Genomic DNA, 22,254 nt, shown 5'->3' with positions numbered 1-22,254 from the left:
TCAAGCACACCCTTCTCATTAACCTGTGGTAAGTTATTAACAATTTTCGGTGAAAAATAAAGTTGTATATGTGAGATGGCTAAATAAAGTGCAAAATTATTGATTATTATTATATTATTATTTGTGCCCTGGTCCTGTAAGAGCTCTTTATCACTTCCCACGAGCCGGGTTGTGACAAAAACTCCAACTCATTCTTATGTTTAAAAAGTGTATCGTATAGTGTGTGTGTGTGGCAGGCTTACAATGCTGGCAAAAAAGTGCGCAAAAAACCTTACAAATGTTGAGCAATAGTTAAATATTACGTTTCTCTCGTCACACAAGATAACTAGCCATTATTTGTGTGTAAAGGTTAACGATTGTGTCTGGCAATCAATAGCTGAACTGTATCTCTGTGTAACCAGCTCCAAACAAAGGAACTGGGAAACACGCACCTGTAGTGTATTGTGCCCTACTGTGACACATTTAACACAGTTTGAATATTGAACAGATCTCAGTGTCTGTTGTTAGGCTAGGAGGGCTCAGACTGATTTCCTGCTGTTGTTGATGACCATGCTATTGAGTAGTGGGCTAATAGACAGTACCCAACCTTCTCCAACAATGCTATACAGTGCATTCCGAAAGTATTCAGACCCTTTGACTTTTTCCACATTTTGTTATTCTAAAATGTATTAAATCGTTTTCAATCTGTACACAATACCCCATAATGACAAAGCAAAAACAAGTTTTTATACATTTTTGCTAATATTAAAAAATATACATAATAATTAAATGGAGAAAAAAACAACAACTTTACATAAGTATTCAGACACTTTACTCATTACTTTGTTGAAGTGCCTTTGCCAGCGATTACAGCCTCAAATCTTCTTGGGTATGACGCTACAAGCTTGGCACACCTGTATTTGGGGAGTTTCTCCCATTCTTCTCTGCAGATCCTCTCAAGCTCTGTCAGGTTGGATGGGGAGCGTTGCTGCACAGTAATTTCAGGTCTTTCCAGAGATGTTAGTTCGGGCTCTGGCTGGGCCACTTACTTTGCTCCATTCATCTTTCCATCTATCCTGATTAGTCTACCTGGCCCTGCCGCTGAAAAACATCCCCACAGCATGATTCTACCACCACCATGCTTCACCATACGGATGGTATTGGCCAGGTGATGAGCGGTGCCTGGTTTATTCCAGACGTGACACTGGGCATTCAGGCCAAAGAGTTCAATTTTGGTTTCATCAGACCAGAGAATATTTTTTCTCATGGTCTGAGAGTCCTTTAGGTGCCTTTTGGAAAACTCCAAACGGGCTGTCATGTGCCTTTTACTGGTGAGTGGCATCCGTCTGGCCACTCTAACATAAAGGCCTTATTGGTGGAGTGCTGCAGGGATGGTTGTCATTCTGGAAGGTTCTCCCATCTCCACAGAGGAACTACGGAACTCTGTCAGAGTGACCATCAGGTTTTTGGGTCACCTCCCTGACCAAGGCCCTTTTCCCCGATTGCTCAGTTTGGCCAGGCGGCCAGCTATAGGAAGAGTCTTGGTGGTTCCAAACTTATTTTATTTAAAAATGATGGAGGCCACTGTGTTCTTGTGGACCTTTAATGCTGCAGAATGTGTTGGTACCCTCCTCCAGATTTGTGCCTTGACGCGATCCTGTCTCGGAGCTCTACGGACAATTCCTTTCAACCTCATGGCTTGGTTTTTTTCTCTGACATGCACTGTCAACTGTGGAACCTCATATAGACAGGTGTGTGCCTGTCAAAATCATGTCCAATCAGTTGAATTTACCACAGGTGGACTTCAATCAAGTTGTAGAAACATCTCAAGGATGATCAATGGAAACAGGATGCACCTGAGCTCAATTTTGAGTCTCATAGCAAAGGGTACTTATTTCTTTCAGGTTTTGATGTTTTTTTATGTTGAACAAACTAGCAAACATTTCTTAAAAACTGTTTTCGCTTTATCATTATGGGTTATTGTGTGTAGATTGATGAGGATTTTTTTTCTTTAATCCATTTTAGAATAAGCCTGTAACGTAAGAAAATGTGTAAAAAGTCAAGGGGTCTGAATACTTTACGAATGTCATAACTGTAGAAAGACGCAAAGACTCAAGAGTTGTCAATGTACACTAGCCGTGTGCAACTGGGTAAGTTTACCCCGCAAGATCAGTGTTTCTAATAATATGACCCTCATATGGTTTAGGCACACAGCGTTAATTAGATAAGTTCATAGGCTAACCTTCCTTTCCCTTGGAAAATGTATCTGACACATTTTCTCCTCTGAAGTCCACTCCTGGGAACGGGCCCTGCATGAATTCTAGTAAAAATGATAAAAAAAAATGTATGACACATTTTAAGTAATGTTAAAACAATAAGCGCTTTTGCAGATCCCATAGGATGCGGAGAGATTGAAGTCTGTGTTTTTCTTTCAGCATGCGTGTTTGACAGGTCTAATTGAAAAGATGAGCTTGAGGGTAGCGAGGCCTGCTTTTCCCATGCATCGGATCTGGTCAGAAAAGAGGCCCACGTCTCTCGATGTCTGTCCTCTCGCTGCAGTGTTATCGATGTGAGCCTCATGTGAGTGAGATTATCAAAGTCAAATGAAGGAGAGTCACCGAGGAATGAGTTGTGATCCACTCCTGAAGCAGCTCCATCTCCACATCACACCATTACTATTCCATTCATGTACAAGCGGCTTAAAACTCATTAGACTTTTCTATTTACTTAGTCTCAATCGGCCGTGGTTGTACTAAAAATACCATGCCCTGCCTTACTTTTGCACATTCCGTCATTGTCTCTTCCCAGCAGGCCTGTACGTTAGGTGTATATGGGACGGCTTCATGCCAAGGAGACTAACTGTTTTGTGTATTTTCGGGAAATGATCTGTCTACTTAGCCTCCCTACTGGAGAGTGTGCCTTCTGCTCCCATCCTTATTGTTCATTTAAATGAGCTTGTAGCATGATAATAGATTCATATTCATATGAATCATCATCCTCAGCATCAGTGGATGTCAAGCACTTTTCTCTGTACATGGTGTAATAATACATTTGAATCTGGATTTCACGCTAGAGGATCCCATTATATTCTTCACAATGTGTCATAAATATGTGTTTGGGCTCTTAGCTGTTGTTCCTTTGCCCTCACTATTTGGGGGTAAATGGGTTTGGGGTCTAACTGAAATGACTATGAGGGTTGTTTGGGAGAGGAGAGGAGACGGGTAACTAAACAGTCAGGGTAGCTAGGCCTCTCTGACTGGATTCAGATGAGCAGATGGCAACTTGTATGCATGAATAATTCATGCACAAGGTGACGTGCAGCTTGAAATTCCCCACACCAATTTCTCTTTCATGCTTGTTGTAATCGTTAGCTGTTTCTGAATAGTGTATTATTTGCTCTAATGCAAATAGAGTAACACAGATCATACACTGTGTGCGTTAGACTCAAAGTCACGCTAGTATTATTTTTAAAGAAATCGAAATAGATACATTATTCATTGTATACCCAGATTATTGATTCCAGTATTATCTGGGTTAAAAACAGGGCACTTGCAGTTAAATTATTTCTCTGTTTGTCAGATGAAAACAACATTGCTTGTTTTTCCATCAACCTGTCCTGATGTTTTTAGGAACAGATTCAGGAACCCTCAGACGTCCTTTGTTGTTGCCAAGCCCTAGTTACTGAATAATTGAAGCAAGTAAATGTTTAACATGTTTTACAAGTTCCTTGCTGTGGTGTTTTTGAAGACGCTCTATATTTTGTCTGTTGTCAAAGTGTTGTGTCTCAACCACAGTGTTTTCCCTCAATTCTGATGAGACCCTCTTCACCAGCCCACCACACCCTCCCCACCCCCGTCCACCCCCTCTTTGTTCACGTTCATGATGGCCGCCAGGCTAGCAGCTGTAACACACCACCTTAATGCTTCTTCAAATGTCAGGAGAATGACTGTTTGTCTTGAGTTTCCCCCAGCTGTTTATTCTAGCTGGCTCTGCCTTTGCATCGACAATGATTCCCTAAGCCTTGCCCCTTTCTTCTCCCAGAGCCTGTTTACATTAGGTCTGCCATGAGTGTCACCTATGAAATCTGTTGATTATTCCACCTGGTTAATGTTAAATTGGTCCGGCAAAGGTGATGTGTTTGTTCATAAACAAAAACCCCTGTTTACTGTAGCCATGGCAGAAATCAGTTCATAAGCAAATAGCAACTTTGTTTGCTGGTGTGAGTGAGTGGTTGGTTAACCCTTATAAGGTCTGGAAGGAACTTTTAAAAAGCTTCTGTGTGTCTGTGAAAAAGGGGTGAGGAGGGAGAGAGGGGAGGCCTGTTCCTACAATGTTGTCATAGTAGTCTTGAGATACGCTTTGCTTATCTACGACTTTGTTTATCTGCAACTTTTTGTTGAAGTGGCTGGTGAGATTAGTGCTTGTTTGGTCTCACTGTGAAGTCTCCGTTGGCGGAATGTCATCAATACTGTCAATTTACCTTCTCGGAGAAGAGAAGGGCGAGGGATTCTTTGTTGAGTGCCAAGCGAGTCCAGATATTGTGGCAACTACTTCTGAGGGATGTGTGTGGTTCTGGATTATGGAGGTCTAGGCTACATTAAGGTAATGTCACGGCTGTTGAAGGATGAGAACCAAGGTGCAGAGTGGTGAGTGTACATTTGACTTTATTTAAGAAATGACTCCGACAAAACAATCCAAAACAAACCGTGAAGCTTAATGCTATGTGCCATCAAACAAAGTTAACCTCCCACAAACACAGGGGAAAAAGGGTACCTATGTATGGTACCCAATCAGAGACAACGAGAAACAGCTGTCCCTGATTGAGAACCATACCCGGCCAAAACATAGAAAATCAGAGAAACACAAAACATAAAATGCCCACCCCAACTCACGTCCTGACCAAACCAAAATAGAGACATAAAAAGGATCTCTAAGGTCAGGGCGTGACAGGTAAAGACCAAGGTGATGAGGGAGGGAGGGAGGAAGGGAGGGAGGAAGGGAGGGAGGGAGGGCAGGACACTGGCTGTTCTATGACTGCGGGAGGGTTCAGGGGCCCAGCCCAATTCAGACTTTCTGTTCTGTTCTGCACATGCCAGTATAGGGGTTCAGTTCTTTTAATAGTTTATTTTGTATTATGAGAGGATTGACTGTGGATTGTTGAACAAATGTTCGTTCAGCCATCTGTAAACACGGTGAAAAAAAGAGATTTTCTCTCATGTTTGTCGAGCCAAAATATAGCTGAACACAAAACTCTCCAAACCTTGTAAACCCCTTCCAGGTGAAGCGTTATGGTGTTGCACCACCTTGGTACAACCTCTTTATGTTGTCTCGTTTCGCAACCAAGCCAACCTAAACAGGCAGCATCGGAGTGAATCTCTCCCGTTGTCATCTCCTTTGTCTGTGTCTTTATCTCCTCCCCAACAATGTTGTGCTTGTGTTGTGTGCTTCTGTTATGTGCTTGTGTAAACTGGAGCTATGTGATAACTATGCAGACCGGAACAGGTGGCCATAAAGGGTTTACTGTCATGAGCATTAGTGAAAAGTAAAACATGGAGAAAGGCCACACCACAGCTGTGCAGGCCGACCCTACCTGGGATTGTTGACTGAATTGTTGAGCTCTTCAATTCCAGGCTGCCATGACAAGGGGCTTTTAGAGTTCTATTGAGTGGAACGATAGGCTTGATTAGTCCTTGGTGCCCTGCCGTGCTCTGAACCCGTCTCGTCAGGTAGGAGTTGCATGTGACTGTGTTTGGACTGTACTCCCCTTATTAGACAAACAAAACCATCACCAAACAGAAAATCGGACCTTTTTTTATGATCCACTGTTTGTTCCAAACACTTGTTGTGTTTTGCAACCAGACCCCTGCAACCCCCACCCTCTTTAGAAGAACAGACGTCTGAGGATCAACAGAGAAGCATAGCATCTGTTTTGTGGACCTCTGTTACCTCATGGAATGTTCATTATTTAGGGTTCTTTGTTTTTGTTGTTTTTCTTTTTATATTTAGGGCTGACATGCCTCATAAACAACCAGGCCTGTTTCTCATGAACCTCCCCCTCATTTCTGTTTGAATATGTGTGTGTGTTTATTTGTGTGTGTATGTGTGTATGGCTGTTTGTGTCTGTGTTTGTGCATTTGTGGGTGCTTGCATGAATGTGTATTTTCCAGCCCTGCTAAGTATAGTACCTTTAGCGAGACACTTGACTGATGATTCCCCCTCAATATGCATTGTTGTATAAATGGATGAATTAAAAAAAAATGTTTAACTGCAAGCTATTTGAGTCATCATCACAGATAAATGTATCCTCTGAGCAAACTGAACATAAATGAGTAGATAAATGAACGAGGGGCCCTGTCACGTGGTAGACTAGTTGGCTGTGCCTGATAGCCCACATGAAGTTGCTGTGTCTCTGCCTCAGTGCAGCTCAGATTAACATAGTTGTCACTAGATAACTTTCCAATAAGGCTCATTCCTATCTGGGTGATATTTAATGCACATTTTACATTTTCTTTATTTCTCTTTTTTCTGCAGCTTTGAATTATTCTGCAGTAAAATTAATGAGAAAGTAGATTTATGGGTTTCATTTGTTTGTCAATTCGAAAATTAATTGGGTGTTAATTTTAGCCGTCCCTCATCAGTGCCGGTTCCAAGCATGTGCGCCTTACTTTCCATCATTGTGGGTCACAAGTTTTGCATACATTAAAATAGCCCCGCGGCTCATTCTCTTGATTACTTTTGGAGATGCCTTGCATTTGTAAATGTATGCCTTTCCGTTATAATTACGAACATTTTGCATGGAATGACAGTGCATGCATAATAGGCATTACTTTCCCCTTTTATGTAGTTTTAGAGAGAAAAAATCAGACTCAGTCCATTTTTTTACATGTGGAAAAATGTATTTTATTTGAAAAAGAAGTGGGGGTGAATAGCGTCAGCATGTGGTTTATTTCAAATCACATTTCATTTGGCCTAAGAATGTGTTTCTAATTGGTGTCTCAGAAGGAAGGGGAGTTTGTATGAGCTGAGCTGACCTGAGCTGAGCAGCCAGCTGACTCTTGTAGTTGTGGCTGACTCTCTCTCTTCCATCCCACAGTATTCCTCTTGCTCACTCCTTGTTTACAAAATCCCGTTATGGAGGGAGGCTGTGCCAGACTGAAGGGGTCAGCCGGGTCAACATCTGTCTGGAGAGAAGGAGAGAGAGTGGGCTGAACTGGAGGCTTGAGGCCAGAGCCCAGAACCCAGAGAACACAGCCCATAGCCTGGGCCCATCAGCCCATAGCCTGGGCCCAACAGTCTGTAGCTTGGGCCCGACAGCCCATAGCCTGCAGGCAGAGAGGCAGGGGCTCAGAATGAGATTTATTTATTATTTATTTAACCAGGTGAGTGGACTGAGAATACATTCTCATTTCCAGTAAAAAAAAAACATAGGCCTAGTTACTTACATACAAAATATATGGAAGCACAAAAAACATCACAATGAAGTAAAATCTAAAATAAATGACAAGATCAATCATAGAACCGTAAAAAACAAACACATTCTTCCTTAAAATGGTCCTCACATAGCCGTCTGAACTGCTTTAGATGCACCATTGAATTTCAGTGAATTCTGTAGACAATTCCACAAGCAAGGTAGCAAAAGGTAGATTTACTTAACTGTTGAGATTTTTATTTATTTATTTATTTTTTACCTTTATTTAACTAGGCAAGTCAGTTAAGAACAAATTCTTATTTTCAATGACGGCCTAGGAACAGTGGGTTATCTGCCTGTTCAGGGGCAGAACGACAGATTTGTACCTTGTCAGCTCGGGGGTTTGAACTTGCAACCTTCCGGTTACAAGTCCTAACCACTAGGCTGCCCTGCCGCCCCAAATTGAAGGACCTCTAGAGTTAACCATTCCTGAGATTGTGTCTGATAGCTTGTATTTCTGTAGGTTACCAGAGAAGTGATGTACGGTGATAGTTTACGTAAGAGGACTTTATAGACAAAAAGAGCATCATGCATAGATCTGCGAGACTTCAAAGAGGGCCAGCCTACTTTCTCATATAGAGTACATTGATGTGTGCTGAACCCATCGCCCATAATGAAGCGTAATGCTATACACAGCATCCAGTGGTTTCAATACAGTGGCAGCTGCATTCATATAAATGATATCGCCTTATTGTAAGATCGGAATCAATGTAGACAAAATGATTTGTTTTCTGCTATTTAACGTAAGGCATATTCCTGTACAAGACGTCCATTTAAATTAATAACTTCATAACTAACTCATCAACATGTATTTTGAATGAAAGCCTATCGTCAATCCACATTTTCAGATATTTATACGCGGGAACACATCCGAATTATACTGAACATGAATATAAACGCAACATGTGAAGTGTTGGTCCCATGTTTCATGAGCTGAAATAAACGATCCCAGAATTGTTCCATATGGACAAAAAGTTATTTCTCTCAAATGTTGTGCACAAATTTGTTTAAATCCTTGTTAGTTAGCATTTCTCATTTGCCAAGATAATCCATCCATCTGACAGGTTTAGCATATAGAGCAGCTGAATAAACAGCATGATCATTACACAGGTTCACCCTGTGCTAGGGACAATAAAAGGCCACTCTAAAATGTGCAGTTTGTCACAAAACAATGCCACAGATGTCTTTTGAGAGAGCGTGCAATCGGCATGCGGACTGCAGGAATGTCCACCAGAGCTGTTGCCAGAGAATTGAATGTTAATTTATTTGCCATAAACCGCCTCCAATGTAATTTTAGATAATTTGACAGTACGACCAACCGCAGACCAGTTTAACCACGCCAGCCCAGGACCTGCACATTCAGCTTCTTCACCTACAGAATCGTCTGAGACCAGCCAGCCGGACAGCTAATGAAACTGAGTTTGCACAACTAAAGAATTTTGGCACAAACCGTCTCAGGGAAGCTCATCTGTGTGCTCGTCGTCCTCACCAAGGTCTGGACCTGACTGCAGTTCGGCATCATAACCAACTTCATTGGGAAAATATTCACCATCAATGGCCACTGGCACACTGGAGAGGTGTGCTGTTCACGGATTAATCCAGTTTTCAACTGTACCGGGCAGATGGCAGACAGCGTGTATTGCGTCGTGTGGGCGAGCGGTTTGCTGATGTCAATGTTGTGGTGGCGGTGGAATTATGCTATGGGCAGGCATAAGCTATTGACAATGAACACAATTGCGTTTTATTGATGGCAATTTAAATGCACAGAGATACCGTGACGAGATCCTGAGGCCCATTGTCTTGTCATTCATCCGCCTCCATCATCTCATGTTTCAGCATGACAATGCACGGCATCATGTCGCAAGGATCTGTACACAATTCCTGGAAGCTGAAAATGTTCCAGTTCTTCTATGGCCTGCATACTCACCAGACATGTCCGACAGCGTGTTCCAGTTCTCGCCAATATCCAGCATCTTCACACAGCCATTGAAGAGTGGGACAACATTACACAGGCCACAATCAACAGCCTGATCAACGCTATGTGAAGAAGATTTGTCACACTGCATGAGACAAATGGTGGTCACACCAGATACTGGCTGTTTTTCCGATCCACACCCCTACCTTTTTTTTAATGTATCTGTATACATATCTGTATTCCCAGTCATGTGAAATCCATAGATTAGGGCCTAATGAATGTATTTAAATTTACTGATTTCCTTATATGAACTGTAACTCAGTAAAATCTTTGAAATTGTTGCATGTTGCGTTTATATTTTTGTTCAGTGTACGTAGCATACATCATTCGATACATTTCTATGTGAATGGGAAATCAACATGTTTGATTTTAAAAGGCATTAAGCACTAACTTCAGTTCAAAAAAGGCCCTCTGTAGGGCAATAAAGGCAGGCTGAAGCTTCAAAAGAGCCTGCTCAGCCATCGGGGAAATAGCATACACAACAGTTGAGGTGAGGGGGCGGCTGACGTACAACTGAAACAATACTGACAACATTATCTAATGAGGACTCACTAGGATGTTCTGCTTGCGAGAAGAGCATTTTCATTGTTGGACATAAGACTAGAGACACCAGTAAATCAGCTCCAAGTGATTTTAATTTAGGAAATATTTGAATCCCATGCATAATAAAGAGATATATGTGATCGGATACAAATGTAAGCAAGGTTTGAAATTATTATGTTTTAGTCAAATATTATACAGTGCCTTGCGAAAGTATTCGGCCCCCTTGAACTTTGCGACCTTTTGCCACATTTCAGGCTTCAAACATAAAGATATAAAACTGTATTTTTTTGTGAAGAATCAACAACAAGTGGGACACAATCATGAAGTGGAACGACATTTATTGGATATTTAAAACTTTTTTAACAAAGCAAAAACTGAAAAATTGGGCGTGCAAAATTATTCAGCCCCTTTACTTTCAGTGCAGCAAACTCTCTCTAGAAGTTCAGTTAGGATCTCTGAATGATCCAATGTTGACCTAAATGACTAATGATGATAAATACAATCCACCTGTGTGTAATCAAGTCTCCGTATAAATGCACCTGCACTGTGATAGTCTCAGAGGTCCGTTAAAAGCGCAGAGAGCATCATGAAGAACAAGGAACACACCAGGGTGTAAGCGGTGTAAAAAGAGGGGTAGCCAATAGTCTGGGTAGCCATTTGATTAGGTGTTCAGGAGTCTTATGGCTTGCGGGTAGAAGATGTTTAGAAGCCTCTTGGACCTAGACTTGGGGCTCCGGTACCGCTTGCTGTGCGGTAGCAGAGAGAACAGTCTTTGACTATGGTGGCTGGAGTCTTTGACAATTTTTAGGGCCTTCCTCTGACACCGCCTGGTATAGAGGTCCTGGATGGCAGGAAGCTTGGCCCCAGTGATGGTCTGGGTCGTTCGCACTACCCTCTGTAGTGCCTTGCGGTTGGAGGCCGAGCAGTTGCCATACCAGGCAGTGATGCAACCAGTCAGGATGCTCTCGATGGTGCAGCTGTAGAACCTTTTGAGGATCTGAGGACCCATGCCAAATATTTTCAGTCTCCTCAGGGGGAATAGGTTTTGTAGTGCCCTCTTCATGACTGTCTTGGTGTGCTTGGACCATGTTAGTTTGTTGGTGATGTGGACACTAAGGAACTTGAAGCTCTCAACCTGCTCTACTGCAGCCCCGTCGATGAGAATGGGGGCGTGCTCGGGCCTCTTTTTCCTGTAGTCCACAATCATCTCCTTTGTCTTGATCACTTTGAGGGAGAGGTTGTTGTCCTGGCACCGCACGACCAGGTCTCTGAACTCATCCATATAGGGTGTCTCTTGTTTAGATTGGCATCTCAGGAGACTCAGCCCCTCTGTTGAGCACACATTAACTCGTACTGGCCTCCCTATAACACGGCTTAAACACAACATTTTAAATCTGCATTTAGTCTCATTTCCACCATCTTTCATGACGAGGCCCAATGTTTTAAGGGCATTTATTCTACTTTGTATAAATCATTAATCAGCCAAGTTAATTTACTTCTGTCTGACTTGGTCAGCTTCATTAACTGCTCTGGAGTTGGGCAACTAGACGCGCCTCCCGCCGCACCAGGCTTGTGACCAACACAAAAGATGTAAATCTCACCACTGATTGCAGGAATGCAGACCCAGATAAGCATCAGTGTCATTCAGTTCATACTTATCCCAGGAGCGAGGGGAGGGAGTTGGGCTGGGGGGTGAGGGGATGTCTGTCTGGCTTGTGCATCATCAAAATTAGAAACAATAAGGACTTGAAAATTCAAAAAAATCTACGGCTGAATATTTGTTTTATTTGAGTTGGATTATAGAATTACATGCAATTATAGAGCATATGTAACCATTTGTATACAGCACATTCTCCTTTAAAATGAAGTAACAACAGAAAAGGTTTTTGGTATAGACTCATATGATGGTATTAATTGAGCACCGTATAGGATTTGAGTGTTTTAAAATGGATATTTCTCATGATCCTTTGGCAGGCAGGCACGCCCACCCGTTGGACCTGTTTCCCATTAAAAAGCCATTCTGCGTGGTTCTTCTGGGAGTAAATATATCCATTTCCATAGAAAGTGTTTTGTTTGTGAGGGTGAGTGTTTTCTTGGACTCCATTGCTTTGCCTCACTGAGGTTAGGTTTCTCTCAGATGTGTGTTTTTATCCCCTGCTTTCCACACAGCCGTGAAGCAGAACACTAACAGAACCTGATCCATGCTCCTTCCTCCAGCCCAGTATGGACATGTCATCTGCAAGTATCTAGTCCGGAAAGACAAAGCAAAAGACTAGTTCATCACCCAGTGGAAGGAGAGTCTATGAATACAGTGCAAACAAACAAACAAACAAGAAACAGTCAGGAATGAACCAATAGAAAAACCTGTTATAGAAGTGAACTCATGTGGGAAGGAAATGACACGTTTCCAGTTTGGCCCAGGTTAGAACATACTGTATCCCCTGTACTGTGTCTTGTTTTAACAGCTGTTTCTCCTACTCCCTGATGTCTCAGGTTTTTAAGTCATGATGCAAGAATCTGGGACCGAGGCGACAAGCAATGGTCCAGCCAGTCAGAACAGAGCAGCGAGCGTGGAGGACGGGTCCAGGGACGCGAGGCCCAAGAGCGCCACGTCAGTGGACGTCATGGCAGCTGAACTGATCCATCTCCAGCAGCAGCAGGTCAACTAGGTTCCTCTCTTCACACCTGTCTTAATGAAAGGAATAATCCCCTCAAAAACGATCTTTTGGTATTTGTTTCATTATTTCACTGTTGTTACAGTCCTAAAAATGTTTTGCATGTCAGCAATCAAGTTACTATTTGCTTTTTGAAAGTCTTATATCTTCACAACTTGATTGCTGACATGCAAAACCTTTTGGGACTGTATCAACATTGGCCTAATGAAAATAATGTCAAAATGAGTGGATTATTCCCATGGCAACAGCAGTCCCTATCCCCTCTAAAGTGCCTGTTAATATTTAATCCCGACCCAAAGTACATCAAGTACATAAACACATGATTATTATTTATGTATATTGGAGAGCGTTTTGAAGGTTTAAAGAGAGGGTAGTGCGCTCAATGATTGTGTGTTTGGATGCGGACATGTTTAGTGTATTATGCAGCTTCTGCATTTTGGTGAATTATTTGTTGAGGTAGGTCAACATATTTTAAGTGTATAGGTGCCACACGATTCTCGGACAGTTGGAGTGCTGTGCTATGCAATGGGCTGACAGTATTTTCCCTTAGCTCATTGTAAACACGCCTCACACTCGCAACTAATGCCACACTCCTCTGTGTCCGACCAATGAGGCCCATAGAATGGCGGTAGATTTATTATTAGTGAAGCCCAAAACATTTTCAGCATCTGAGACTTGAGGGAAACAGACAAGCTCTTTCTGTTGGTGTCAGTGTTATGTGTGCCACACGACAGCGTGTTTAAGGAAACAGCATTGAAAAGATCACTGTGTCTCATGGTGTCTTGGCATTGAAGAATGACTGGGGTTGTTGTCAAGAGCAGTTTAGTCATGATGCACAGCCTCTTTTGTTGCTGCCTGTTGTCACAGTATATCTATCAACATCTGTATGAGGTAAAGAACAATGATGAAACATGCATTTTGTCACAACAAAAATAACAGTAATTCGTTTGAAGTCATTTGTTTGAAGCAATCAGCTTGTGAACACGTACAGCACATAGTGAGTAATAGCCCAAGAAATCACAGGTTTGTGATTTGTTGCAAGTCAGTAACATTAACACCAGCAAAGTTGCAAATGCACAATTTACAATAATTCCTTCAGCAATAATAGAAAAAGTAGACAAATAAAGATGTTTCTGCAAACATCCTTTACTTGTTAGACCTATAGGTGGTCTACTCCACATGGCTGTCCCTCCCTCCTCTCCCCTCCATCACTGCTGTTCTAGCCGTCTCCCTTATTTTCTCCAGCTCAACATTAACATGTCGTCAGTGAGAAAATCACAGACATACTGAATTCATTACTGCAGTAGTCGCACAAAACCATGGATACAATTTCAATAACTGCGGGCCACAGTTGAGTAAACAGTTGCACTGAAACTTAATTCCTGTTGACTTTTCCTTCATTCTTTGCCAGGGGCGCATTCTGATTTGCTGTGCAAAGACAACAGGGGTTACAACTTTGATGAATGTGAGGCAGACGAGAGGGAGAGAGAGAGCAGGGAAATGTGGCATGGATGCACACTTGACACCAAGGATAGAGAGAGAGAAAATCCTTCACTCGAGGAAAAGAGCCAACTGTCCGACACTGGTCTCTGTTCTCTGGTCATATGGATGGGATAATGATTCTCCCAGATCAGTCATTTAGGAAAATAATGTAGAAATAAAAACATTACTTGTGAATTTAGTCCTGTAGAATATTTTCCTATTCATTTCAATAAATCGTAGATATTTTTCTTTCTGTTTGTCCCTTTGAACAAAGAAAGCCCATGGTTAATTTCTGTGGCGTACCATACGGTTTATGATGGAGAGAGAGAGTCGGATGGATTAATTGTTCTGTGTGATAAATGGTGCATGGTTCGGGATGAAGGACGAGATGTCTCATTCTCCGCTCCTGACGTTCTCCTTTGATAGGGTACTTACCAGTGGAGAGTTCTGGGGGAATGCGCCTGTGTTTTTATTCTCCCATTAGGCTAACCCAGGATTTTCATTCATGCATCATGAACCATGTTAATTGTCCCATGGGCATTAAGATCTTCGCTCAATTACTTGATAACTTTTACTTTTGTGGCATTTTGCAGTCTGTCTTTTACGTTTTATTTGCTGGTTGTGCTAATATGGGGGTAACTTGACAGATATGTGGGCTAATCTGAGAAACATCCAAGACACCATTTCCATTTTGGTGATGCAGAAATCAATCTAGATTTTTTTGTTCACCCCTGAGTCAGGGTGAACAACAAACCTGGTGGTGGTATACCATTTATTCTTATTAGGGAACATAACTGTGAAAGACAGTGCTCATTAATAAAGATAGGGGATACAATAATTGTAATCTGTTTGATCATCTTGATTCTGACAGAGGAATTCATCTTGTAGACCAGTCAGATTTGGGGGAAGTGGACCATAAGCTTGCTCTAAACATCTCTATTAGTAAGTCAAATACTGGGCTGTAATACCTCTGCAGAAACAAGATGCTCTGCTGGCTTACCTAAATCTCCAATCGAAGTGGTTTCCCATTATTGGTCATTCACTGTATAGACACATTTAATGTTTGACCAGAAATGTTCCCATTTGGTGGATAAATATAGTGTATTGTTGTGTCAACCAAACAGAAGGTTTGCACCCTATATTTTCTCTATATGACTCCTTTCTTTTATGTTTTCTCTCAACTTTTTTGCTGATGGAGCAGAAGTTGTGGTTTTCAGAAATCCCTTTAATGAGGAAGTGAAGATTATAGACATCATAAAGACAAATATATTTTTAAAAAGGGGCTGTGTTTTTGCAATAGCTAAACATTTGTGGGTTTTCCGTTTGTTTTGTTGTTATTGATTTTGCAAGAGGAAGTTCCGATGTCCAAAGGAGCAGTCACAGATTAGACCAGATGCAGCCAACCACATCGACAAGCAGGCAGTCATAGTGAACTGTTAGATGCTGTAGGCTGCTGTTGACTCCTGCACATTCAAGTTACTACATGTACTGTTGTTGATTGTGATTTATGGTTGATTTAGGCATTGCATTCGTAATCTTGCACATGTTTATGCAAGCAACCGATTCCTCTGCTAGAAATTGGATTCAGCTGATATAACTGTGGAGTATTAAATATTAATATCCTGTCTCTTAGAGGTGTCCTTTTAATGAAGTTTGAGAGATTCCTCAAATATCATCGTTCCTCAGTGATAGAAAATACATTGAGTGTACAAAACATTAAGAACACCTTCCTAATATTGAACACACTTTTACCCTCAGCACTAGGAACAGACACCTCCTGAGCTGCAGGCTTCAATAAACGTTGCAGGAAAAGATGATCATGAGGAAAATTACGTTATCTGGCAAGCTTAAAGGCCTTACATAAACATGTGGTGGAAATATTAAACAACGCAGACTGTGGCCTCCAAAAATCTGGCTTCTCTAGAAAATACACTGAGTGTACAAAACATTCAGAATATTGAGTTGCCCCACCTTTTGCTCTCAGAACAGCCTCGATTCATCAGTGCATGGACTCTACAAGGTGTCGCACAGGGATGCTGGACCATGTTTACTCCAATGCTTCCCAAAGTTGTGTCAAGTTGGCTGGATGTCCATTGGGTGGTGGACCATTCTTGATACACATGGGAAACTGTTGAGCGTGAAAAACCCAGCAGCGTTGCAGTTCTTGACACAAACCGGTGAACCTGGCACCTACTACCATACCCTGTTCAAAGGCACTTCAATCCTTTGTCTTGCCCTTCACCCTCTGAATGGCACACATACACAATCCATGTCCCAATTGTTTCAATGCTTAACAATCCTTATTTAACCTGTCTCCTCCCCTTTATCTGCACTGATTGAAGTGGATTTAACATGTGACATCAATAAGGGATCATATCTTTGACCTGGATTGACCTGGTCAGTCTATGTCATGAAAAGAGCAGGTGTTCATAATGTTTTGTACACTCAGTGTACACGCCAACAATATCATCAGAAAAAGAACAACAGCCAGATGAATCATTGCTTTTTCTTTACAGCAGAAATATCGATCCAGGCTTCTTTGTCAGACAAGTTCTCTAAATCTTTGTCACAAATCGCAAGATAAGGCAAACCAACTTTTTCCCTTCTTTAATTTCTCTTCTGTGTTGGAGCAGGGCCATCAGTACTGTCTGGAGAGCAACACTTTGGCTCTTCACATGGAGCCGCAGACACAGGTTAGCTGTTTGCATAATATAAACTATAACAAGATCCCTCTCGACATGGTGGAAGAGAGAGAGAGATACACACACACACACACACACACACACACACACACACACACACACACACACACACCCACACACACACACTGCTCAGCACAGCCTTGGTTGTCTGTCTGTCTGTGTGTCTATCATCACTGAACTTGCTAAGTGATAAGAAGACTCACGTGACTTTCTCCCACGTTGCCAACCCTGTACTGTAGAGTAGACAACCAGGCCCAGTACAGCCCAGTACAGTACATTGTATCAGGGCCAGGGCTGCTGAGGCCTGTGTCCTGGTCAGTAGAGCAGACTAGTGGTCAGACTAACTGGCATTTAGATCAGAAAGGTTAAAATCATCAGGTCAGAGGTGAGCTCAGAGCAGCTCTCATGCTGCTGGACCGCTGGCTGCTGATTGCGTCCACTTGACTGTGGAGTTCAGTGGAACAGAACCACCCCTCTTTACTACAAGTAAAAAACACTCGTTATCACCACACATTTTAATTCAATTAAATTCAGCAATTCAGCTTTTTGTTTTCTGACAGCAGTATATCTGCTCAGTACTGCATTACCAATAGGTGTGATAAAGGGCTGGTTTCTCTGTGTGGTTGGTGTCCAAAGGCTATGACGCATTATTCTCTCATTGTGTGTTTGCTTCCTGAGGGTTTCAGTCAATGACAAATATGCATGCCACACACACAAGTGCACACACACACACCCCTCCTCATCTCAGAGAGGATCATGTTAAAAGGATACACACTGCTCTGTTTCTGTGTCACTCGCAGCCACCTGTGTAATGCTGTGGATTGTCTTTCCTTCATCTCTCAGTGCTCTCAGGTATCTGCTTGTAAACTGTTCATATTGTCAGATCGGGCTGGGGACGGTAGAGGCTCCAACTTATTGGAAATCTGGGAGAACGGATAACATCAGTGTTATGACACTGCATATTGCCCTAAATTGCTTTGTTGGTAAAACGATAGTGCTCTTCCAATTTGAATAATTGTATGGAATCCCTCCCAGAACAGTTTAATTATGTTATCACACAACTCACAGCATCTGTCTTTATAGTGGAGCAGATGACAGTTTTATTACAGGCTGAATTTCTTGGGTGGTTCTGGCAATTGATGTGTGATCTGATTAATAATCATACTGATGGAGGTGAAAATTGAACAGTAATGTGCTTGTATGTAGAAATTGGAAAAGATAATTAGAAAAAAACACGCCATGTGTCACAAGAAAACTTCATCACTGTTTTTGTCGATTCCTAAGCCTTCCGCAATTGAACCATATTGCTTTTTGAGTCTAGTTAATTGTTACATGCAATATATTTTTCTCCCAGGGAAGAGAGATCTGTTTAGTCTATCCCAGTATAACTTCTGAAGCCTTTTGTCATGTCTTGTTGAGTTTTCTTCCTGAGTTTTGGAGGTAAACACATTAGCAGCACCAAAATGGCAAGCTCATGAAATCATCCATTTTGTTAAGTGTACCTTAAGCGTGTCCTTTCAGCCCGTGAGACGATCAGCAGCAGCGAGAGATGCAGCACAGGTTGCATGTTTGCATACCATACCAAACCCCTAAGTTTAAAATAGTTGACTGATCCATGGGTTGACATCCTGTTTACACACCCTCCCCGGGGCTGGTTCATTTGGGCAAATGGGGGGGATCTGAGGAGTTGTTTGACAATGATGTCATCAAGAGAGACTCTTAACTTCCCTCATGCCCCAACAAGCCTACAACGCTGCAAGGTAAGTCGCTCCATACTATACTGTAGATAACCCTGGCCACATGAAACACAGGGATAATGGATTTCAGGTCAAACGGTCAGGATGGGGTGTAATGTTTAATTTTTTTTTTATTTTTTTATTTTACCTTTATTTAACTAGGCAAGTCAGTTAAGAACAAATTCTAATTTTCAATGATGGCCTAGGAACAGTGGGTTAACTGCCTGTTCAGGGGCAGAATGACAGATTTGTAGTGGAAGGTGTATTGTTTTGTATCCCGTATATATCAGGATGATGTAACGGTGAAGTGTAAACGTCTAGGAGCAACAACGGCTCAGCCGCAAAGTGGTAGGCCACACAAGCTCAGAGAACGGGACAGCCAAGTGCTGAAGCACATAGTGCGTAAAAATTGTCTGTCCTCGGTTGCAACACTCACTACCGAGTTCCAAACTGCCTCTGGAAGCAACGTCAGCACAATAACTGTTCGTCAGGGGCTTCATTAAAGGAGTTTCCATGGTCGAGCAGCCACACACAAGCCTAAGATCAAGCAATGCTAAGCGTCGGCTGGAGTGGTGTAAAGCTCGCAGCCATTGGACTCTGGAGCAGTAGAAATGCGTTCTCTGGAGTGTTGAATCACGCTTCACCATCTGGGTGTCCGACAGAACGAATCTGGGTTTGGCGGATGCCAAGGGAACGCTACCAGCCCCCGTGCATAGTGCCAACTGTAAAGTTTGGTGGAAGAGGAATAATGGTCTGGGGCTGTTTTTCATGGTTTGAGCTAAACCCCATAGTTCCAGTGAAATTAAATCCTAACGCTATATTGTGTGATCAATTCTAGACGATTCTGTGCTTCCAGCTTTGTAGCTATAGTTTGGGGAAGGCCCTTTCCTGATTCAGCATGACAATGCCTCCATGCACAAAGCAAGGTCCATACAGAAATGGTTTGTCAAGATTGGTGTGGAAGAATTTGACTGGCCAGGACAAAGAGCCCTGACCTCAACCTCATCGAACAGCTTTAGGATGAATTGGAACGACGACTGTGAGCGAGGCCTAATCGCCCAACATCAGTGCCCGACCTCATTAAAGCTCTTGTGACTGAATGGAAGCAATTCCCTGCAGCATCTAGTGGAAAGCCTTCCCAGAAGAGTGGAGGCAGCAAATAGCAGCAAAGGGGGGACCAACTCCATATTAATGCCCATGATTTTGGAATGAGATGTTCAACGATCAGTGTCCACATACTTTTGATCATGTAGTGTATTTAGCAGTCTTATGGCTTGGGGATAGAAGCTGTTCAGGGTCCTGTTGGTTCCGGACTTGGTGCATCGGTACAGCTTGGCTGTGAGGTAGTAGAGAGACAGTCAATGACTTGGGTGGCTGGACTCTTTTATTTTTTAAGTGTTCTACTCCGCTAGCCAGCACCTTGCCTAAACAGGTGTGCGTTTCTTTCGCTTCCAGATTGGCTGGACTCTTTGAACATTATTAGGGCCTTCCTCTCTGACACCGCTTGTATAGATGTCCTGGATGGTAGGGAGCTCGGCCCAAGTGATGTACTGGGCCATACGCACTAGCCACTGCAGCGCCTTGCGGTCGGATGCGAAGCAGTTGCCATACCAAGCAGGGATGCAGCCAGTCAAGATGTGAGGGCCCATGCCAAATCTTTTCATCCTCCTGAGGGGGAAGAGGTGTTGTCGTGCCTACTTCATGACTGTTGGTGTGTGTGGACCATGTTAATTCCTTAGTGATGTGGACACCGAGGAACTTGAAGATCTCGACCTATTCCACTAAATGCATCTAGTGTGTAATGTTGGGTCAGTGTGGCCACTGCTTTCTATGTAAATTATGGGTGTGTATGCTGGGATCATTAGGAAGCCTGAAGTGGCTCTCATTGTGGGGCACCCGGATGATGGCTGTATCTGTGCGTTAGTGCTGAAGAGGGAAACTGTAAACTTCTGTGTAGATGTCTGAAGCAGCTAGTGTGGAGAGTCAGACAGGGAAACACGTCTGTGTTGGTTCATTATTAGATGGCTTATTAGGAGGGCTGAACTGACTAGGGTTTTGACTAAATGCATCGATGATGTTTTATTTAAAGTAATACTCACAAACCCATCTCTAAGCCTCCCGATCGCACACACACACACACACGTATGCTCACACACCAACACACACACACACGCACGCGCGCACACACACACACACACTGGTATTGGTCTGTTTTTGTTGAGCAGATTGTGTGTTTAGTTTTGTAAATAAGGAACCATTTTAACAGTGCCTCAGGAGGCTTGGGTTGGGAAAGTACAAGCCCAAACATGGCTGGTTTTAATAGCCATTGTCAAAACACTCTTTAAACAAAAAAACTATTCAGTGGAATGGAATGTTTACATCTAGTTGAATAATAATGCCTTTTTTGGAGAAACTAGTCTTTTAGGATGGCCAATTTGACCCAATTTATTAGGGATAAAGTTAGAGTAAATATGTATCAAGAAAGTATTTCCTACACAGAAAACGTATGGGTAATTAATATTAATAGGCTGTGCTTGTTAACACCCCCAATGCAAGTGCAATGTAGAAACCATTAACATAGAAGGGGCCCTAAGGAATTTGGCAGATAAGGGTTAAACGAGCTATTGAAATTGAAACTGGATCTTTCTCCCATTAAAACACTTATTTGTTTCAATAAAGCCCTAATCCTTGCAACTGCATTTGCCTCAGATTAAAGCATCTATTTGGGCTTCAGAGGCCACAACAGTACACAGATACATAGGGTGTATGTGTGTGTGTATGTGCGTGAGTGCGTGTGTGTGTGTGTGTGTGTGTGTGTGTGTGTGTGTGTGTGTGTGTGTGTATTGGGGTTGGCGGGATGGATTACCAATGGAGGTACTAGCCTGCTAATGCAAAAGCGGTGTAGTCAAACTGGCTTTTTATATTTTATTAATAATCTACGCGCCACACTGTGGAAAACAGACGTCAATGTTCATTCACGCCGTCAGACCCCAGATCTGAAACTGGGCATGCTGGGTGACAGAGAGGGAAGAGAAGAGCTGGAGTCTGGAGGGGAGCAAAGTGATGGCAGCAAAACGCCTGTTTACTCTTGCCAGGCATCTGTTAGCAACACGCAAGCTTGTGATATTGCTCCCCAGAGCAACTTGTGAAGAATGTGCCTGCCGCCTGTTTCTTAAAGGGCTCAAAATGCCTCTAAATGGGTTAGCTGCCTGATGGTACCAAACGGTCAGGGGCAGACTTAGTGATTTGGAGGCTTGAGACAGAGGCCAGTCTGAGCCCCCTCCCCCATGGGTCTACAATGTATTTCTTTTTAGGGGTTTTATGACATGTAGACATGTAATTTGACAATAAAAATGTATGTGCCATGAACACAATCATGAACACAACCGGTCATGTTTTCATCTGTTTGTTAAACAAATCACTGCAGAAAGTAGATTACCTTTGCACGTTCATCCAAAAATATTTCCAGCTTCCAAGTGGTTGAAACGATCTCACCGAAGAAAGCATCCGAGTGAGGGAAACGGCGCCCCTCTGTCTTTCTATATGTAGCTCATGTATCTGATGCTGTCTGGCCAAAAGGAGTATGACATGCCATACTCTTTTTAACCAGACAGCAGCAGATACATGTGCTACACATACTGTACATGGCCCCTGCCTCGACAACAAAGGCAGTATTATCAACAGCACCTGTCCT

General features: G+C 42.6%; 1 protein-coding gene across 8 annotated transcripts in view; it reads left to right on the top strand.

Annotated features, from left to right (window-relative positions):
* The window catches only part of LOC110494596 (forkhead box protein P1-B), a 233,073-nt gene that overhangs the window by 109,107 nt on the left and 101,712 nt on the right, over positions 1–22,254 (top strand). For all 8 annotated transcript variants that reach the window (XM_036950691.1, XM_021569807.2, XM_021569804.2 and 5 more), the window contains one exon: positions 12,459–12,625. In XM_036950691.1, coding sequence (XP_036806586.1) covers positions 12,470–12,625 — 156 coding nt within the window. In that variant the 5' untranslated portion in view covers positions 12,459–12,469. The remainder of the gene's footprint in view (positions 1–12,458; positions 12,626–22,254) is intronic.

The sequence above is a fragment of the Oncorhynchus mykiss genome, chromosome 17 (genome assembly GCF_013265735.2).
Source record: "Oncorhynchus mykiss isolate Arlee chromosome 17, USDA_OmykA_1.1, whole genome shotgun sequence".
Lineage (NCBI taxonomy): Eukaryota > Metazoa > Chordata > Actinopteri > Salmoniformes > Salmonidae > Oncorhynchus > Oncorhynchus mykiss.
This window is presented reverse-complemented; position numbering and strand designations above follow the sequence as displayed.